At 43.4% G+C, this 5,615-nt stretch overlaps 1 protein-coding gene across 3 annotated transcripts; it reads left to right on the top strand.

The window, feature by feature from the left end:
* Nucleotides 1-1,521: 1,521 nt before the first annotated feature.
* Nucleotides 1,522-4,069, top strand: BLCAP (BLCAP apoptosis inducing factor). Of its 3 annotated transcripts, none has more exons than XM_063960369.1 (2): nucleotides 1,522-1,681; nucleotides 2,907-4,069. In XM_063960369.1, exon 2 carries the CDS (start codon nucleotides 2,969-2,971, stop codon nucleotides 3,230-3,232), a length of 264 nt encoding a protein of 87 aa, XP_063816439.1. In that variant the 5' UTR covers nucleotides 1,522-1,681; nucleotides 2,907-2,968; the 3' UTR covers nucleotides 3,233-4,069. The 3 variants fall into 3 exon arrangements, with proteins under 3 accessions (XP_063816439.1, XP_063816436.1, XP_063816437.1); XM_063960366.1 differs by lacking the exon at nucleotides 1,522-1,681 and adding an exon at nucleotides 1,911-1,935; XM_063960367.1 differs by lacking the exon at nucleotides 1,522-1,681 and adding an exon at nucleotides 2,007-2,104.
* Nucleotides 4,070-5,615: the final 1,546 nt, after the last annotated feature.

The raw sequence follows: 5,615 nt of genomic DNA, 5'->3' as shown, positions 1-5,615 counted from the left end.
TGTGTGAAGTCCCGCCCCTGTATTCTGATTGGCCCATGGGCCAGTCAGTGATAAAACAGGGATGACCATCGATAGTGGGAACCATCGATGGTTATCCACTGCATAGTTGCCAGCCGTCGATGGTTACTTTCCATATCCCCATCGATGTCAACCATCAATGGCTACCACACCGATGGCCATCCCTAATTTGTGGCCTAAGACTATTTAACCCTTGCAAAACTACAGCTATTTCATACCCAAAAGCTTGTTGGGATAGGTTATATACAAATGGGTCATATGTAAGTGAGCACCTTCTGTTGGTTTCAGGTGTCAAATTTGTGGCCCAAGACTATTTAACCTTTGCAAAACTACAACTACTTATTCAAAATGGTAAAATATGGTCCCTGTGCCCACAGTGCCAGCCTATTTCATGCCCAAAACAGTGTTGGGTTAGGCAAAGTACAAGAGGTTCATTTGTAATTGACCACACTCCGTAGGTTTCAGGTGTCAAATATGTGGTTCAAGTCCATTTAACCCTTGCAATAAAACAAATACTTATTCAAATCAATAAAATTACTACATGTGCCCACTTTGCTAGCCTATTTCATGCCCAAGAGATTGCTGGCAAAGAAAAAAAATAATTCAAATTTGTGTAGTGGATATGATTTTTGTTTAAACAATGTTAACTGAGTTATCCAACTTGATTTAATTGTTTTAGTACAACATGTTCTGAGCTGGATCTCGTATAAGACGTTAGAGAAGCTGGCCAAATAAAAAGCTACCTCATAATGGCATGTGATAAATATAAAGCATAATAAACATCATCATAAACGGAAACTTATCTACTTATTCCAGTAGCCTGAAAAGGACAACGCATAAGAAAATACAATAAAAGAAAGTATTTTGCGTGTGCATGAGAAAGATGGGCCTGGCTGTGAGTGGGTATGGGTCACTGGGTCGACAGTGCAAAAGGTCAATACTTGAAAAGGTTGACATGACCTTTAAACATGCATGGGATAGGCATAAGGATATCCTTACAAAGAAATAAGGATCAAATAAGGTTTGAGATAAAAATATGGTAAAAAAAAGGGGCAGACTAGATGGGCCAAGTGGTTCTTATCTGCCGTCAAATTCTATGTTTCTATGTTTTTACAAATGGTCGGCCCAAAAGAGGTCCACACAGTATTTTATTTATTGTCGTTTTCTTCGTAAGAGTATAGGGAACCCCAATTAGTGTACCTCGTCGCCTTGCATGGCGAGCAAACTGCGGGCAATTTGCCTCGCTGGTTACTAATCTCAATTATAGACCACGTGGATGGTAGGTAAAGTATAAAAAAGGTTGAAAAAAAATGAGACCCCACCCCCTAAAAAAACTGTTGACCATCTGTGTGTTGACTATTTCACCTGTCAACCTTTTACATGTCGAGCTAATGCCCATGTTGACCTTTTAACCATATCGACCATTAGTATAGTCGATCTATTTATAGAGCCCGGGTACTGCTGCAGAGCGGGATGATTACACAATCCACATTTATGTATATTCCTACCACTGAGCACCAGGTGGCGCACTCGTCCCATGGAAATGGAGGCGGTGCTCTGTGTGGCGTCATGACGCAGGAAGGGCCCGAAACGTAGCTTGGAGTGTTCGGCGAGGTGCCTGTGAGAGCCGCGGCCTTGAGCACAGTGTGCAGCGCCGGTGCTGGTGAGGCGGACGGGGCGCCGTTGCAGAGAGTCTCCTGAGAGACTGCGGGGAGGGAGGGACAGGGCGGTGTATAGGGGGACAGGGCGGTGTATAGGGGGAAAGTGGTGAGGGAGCGAGGCTGTCTCTGGTGACACTGCTAGGGTCGGTTCATGTGGGCTACAGTAAACAATGGGTGGGAGGGTCGCCGACACCGATAATGTGGAGGGCACTAACATTCTGTCACACGTGGGTACTGCACACACTCACTCTCGGTGGTAAGAGGCTGTGTGTTACATACTGTAGGAAGGCAAAGGTCAGGTGCTGCTATTTCCTTGGGTGGGGAGTGGTGTGATAGCAGAGGCCCTTGTTTCATATGGAGGGAGAGAGAGAGAATGTGGCAGACTCACTTATATTGGGATGAGAGGGACTGGCAGGTGATTGCAGGTGGGTGATGGTAGTCACTGCTGTAATTGGTTGTGTTGAGTGGTAACGGCAGACACTACTACTTACTTCAGGGTTGGAAGGAGAGTGCGTCACAGCAGGCCCTGCTGTTTAAGGGTCAGGAGGAGTGACTGCTTGCACTGTTAAGGGTTCTGAGGGAGATGACGGCAGGCATGGCTATATCTGGTTGGGAGTGGTGTCTACTCTGCAGATATGTCTATTTTGGAGGAAGGGGGGGGGGTGTAAAGGCACATCTATTTCAGGTTGGAAGAGGGAAAACAGCAGGCATGACCATTTTGAGTTAAGGGTTCAGCAGGCATGGTCATTTCAGGTTTGGGGTGGGGGTTTGCATAGCTATTTCAGCTTGGGAGTGCGCGGGCAGGCATTCCTATTTCAATTAAACCTTTTCCAGCTGTGTGGCGATTGAAGTGTAATGAGAGTGACCTAGACTTCAGGCTGCTCTGTATAATTTTATAGTATGCAAATTAGAAATGTTACTTCAATTCTGATTGGTTGCAATGGGCAACTTCTCTCTGGCTCACTTCTCCAGTCTTTTCACTGCTTAGTACATTTCCCCCTGATTTCCTATAAACTAAGAATTTGACTATGGTCTAAGCAACTCTTTTCTAATGTTATGTAAAGTCTGCTTGTCAACGATGCTTATTAGTTGTCGTGAAAGGACATAACACTACCTGTAGTGTTTTTTTCCGTATATACAGGTTCAAGACAAACAGCTCTGTATGCTTGTATTGCAGCAGATTTCTTGTAACCCTGCAATAACATGCAGCTTTCCTTGTCTCATCAGGCCACGCAGTAAATCCCTTAACAAGAACACAAGAAAGGTGTGACCTACACCCAACTGCCACCATGTACTGTTTGCAGTGGCTGCTTCCTGTGCTCCTGATTCCTAAACCACTGAATCCAGCCCTCTGGTTCAGTCATTCTGTGTTTATGGGATTCTACTTACTGAGCTTCTTACTGGAGAGGAAACCATGCACCATCTGCGCCTTGGTCTTTCTGGGAGCCCTCTTCCTTATTTGCTACAGCTGCTGGGGTAACTGCTTTTTGTACCATTGTGGTGCCAGCCAGCTACCTGTCTCAGCCCATGACCCAGCTGTGGTGGGCACTTAAAGAGTTTACACAATTCTTTTATCTCATGGATTGCTTTTTGCCAGGGACGTGGCACCACTTGCGCCAGTGTGTGTTTCTTGAAGATGAAACTGGGACAACAGTGACTCCATGTTCAATTAAGCAGAGACGACGGTTTTGGCGAAATGGATCCCCTCTTTCCCTGATGCCGTGTAGCTATTGGTGGGCAGAGACATTTGCATTACCAGCCCCTGGTATTGTGGTGCTTGGGGGCTTTTAATTGTATTTTGGGGTGTTTTGCTCCTCCAACCACAGGTTTTTCAAAATAATGTTTACACTTCTTCTGTCCGCTCTGTCACATTCTCATGCCGCCTCTCAGCACAAACAGTTATTTTTGAGGATGGTTGGGCTATGTGACTAGTTATTGGGCTATCTTAGTGAGGAAAAAGTGCACGTATTGACAAATCACTACAGCGTGCTTTAAAGTGTACCTGTTTCCTGCTGTTCAGCCTATCCCTTTGCTAGGAACAGGGAATTTCGTAGAGGCAAGAAGCATTGTATGTCTCGTGCCTCATGAATGTTGCTAGTTCCTAGTGAATCGATAGGCTGCGTTCTTATGAATATTGCCTCCATTCACAAACTTGCTGTGAGCAGGTGACTGTACACTTAGAATTGCTCTTTTACCCAGGAAAACTATGTAACTTCACCTAAAGTTTAATTAAATATCAGTTGCCTACTGTTCAACTTACCATTGTACTTGATGGGGGGGAGGGGCTTTGCCAGGTTGTGTGCAGTCCTAAAGATATTTGTATTTGGATCATGACACTTTACCCTTTTATGTTGGAGGGAAACTAAATAAAGCTTTATTAATTATGGGAATTACAATGCACTACATTAGGGTAGAGTTTATTATAAGTGAAGTTTGTGGAAACTAGTGGTGGGCAAAAAAAAAATTAGCTGTTAAATGTCCCCTCATTCAAAGAGGAGTGAATAAATGGATTTTATATATATATATATATATATATATATATATATATATATATATATATATATATATATATATATATATATATATATATATATATATATACACACACACACACCAATGTAGGGTACCTTCAACTATTGACCATAGGAAAGGAACCAGGCGGCACTCCAAGGGTTTTGTTCAAGCAAAAAGGTTTGTATTAAAGTGACAGTGCAAAAATAATTAATCCAGCATAGTGCAAACCACTGACGTTTCAACGCCCATCCGGCGGTTTTTTCAAGGTGCTATGCTAAAAAGTGCAACGTGACAACAGCAAAAACAAAGTTTGTTTTTGCTGTTGTCACGTTGCACTTTTTAGCATAGCACCTTGAAAAAAACGCCGGATGGGCGTTGAAACGTCGGTGGTTTGCACTATGCTCGATTAATTATTTTTGCACTGTCACTTTAATACAAACCTTTTTGCTTGAACAAAACCCTTGGAGTGCCGCCTGGTTCCTTTCCTATGGTCAATAGTTGAAGGTACCCTACATTGGTCTATAATTTGTGGAGGAGGGCACCCAGGTGGATGACATTGTGTGTGTTTTTTTTTTTTATTAATATGCGCTGTCTGTATTACAGGCGTTGTGCGGCACCCGGGTCTCAACATAAGACTTCACACACTGGGGGCAGGCTTAAAATGATGCTTTATGCTCAGTCCCGGGTGCCACATGGCACCTAATTCATATAGCACTGCTGATCCCCGGTGGAGCCAGTCAGTACTTATATTACATATATCATAACATGTATATTTATATGTTCTAAGCAGTTTCCTCTGCACTATGTGGTCAGCACTGCAGCCACCACTGTAGGAAATCCTGCCTTAATAACCAACAACCAAACTTGTTACCATCAATTCCAGGAGCTTACAAATTAGAAAGTAATTCAAAGCTTTTGCATCATTTGGTTTTGACCCCTGGGCAAGTACTAATCATTTATAGACTGACCCCTGAAAGCAGTGACATAATGAAGCCAGTCAGCCTCATAACTAATTGTTTAGCTTATGAGTACCCTACCGGTGTAACAATATCCAGCAGTGTGATACTGTTGTGAGAGGGCAGGGTCTGCCTCTTGGATAAAGCCGGACAGTAAGTAAGCACAATAAATAAGTTCTGTGGTAGACAAACACTTATTTGGGTGAGAGTTCAGGGGAGATTGGCCAGACTCGTTCAAGCTGTTAGGAAGGTAAGAGTACTTGCAATGACCATGTAATACAAAAGCTGTATACAGAAGACCATGGATGAGATGTAATGCCGCCAGAGTTCGGCAGCCATGCAGGACAAACGTGGAAGTTTTTTTTTTTTTTTTTTTAAAGGGGAAATCACTTACAAGGCATAGTTTTGCCTTGCAAGTGTTTGCCACTTTGCCACTGTGTTCAGCCAGAACTCGGGCGGCGTTGCA

The sequence above is a fragment of the Pseudophryne corroboree genome, chromosome 3 (genome assembly GCF_028390025.1).
Source record: "Pseudophryne corroboree isolate aPseCor3 chromosome 3, aPseCor3.hap2, whole genome shotgun sequence".
NCBI lineage: Eukaryota > Metazoa > Chordata > Amphibia > Anura > Myobatrachidae > Pseudophryne > Pseudophryne corroboree.
Note: the sequence above shows the minus strand (reverse complement) of the source record. Positions and strands in the feature narration are given on the sequence as shown.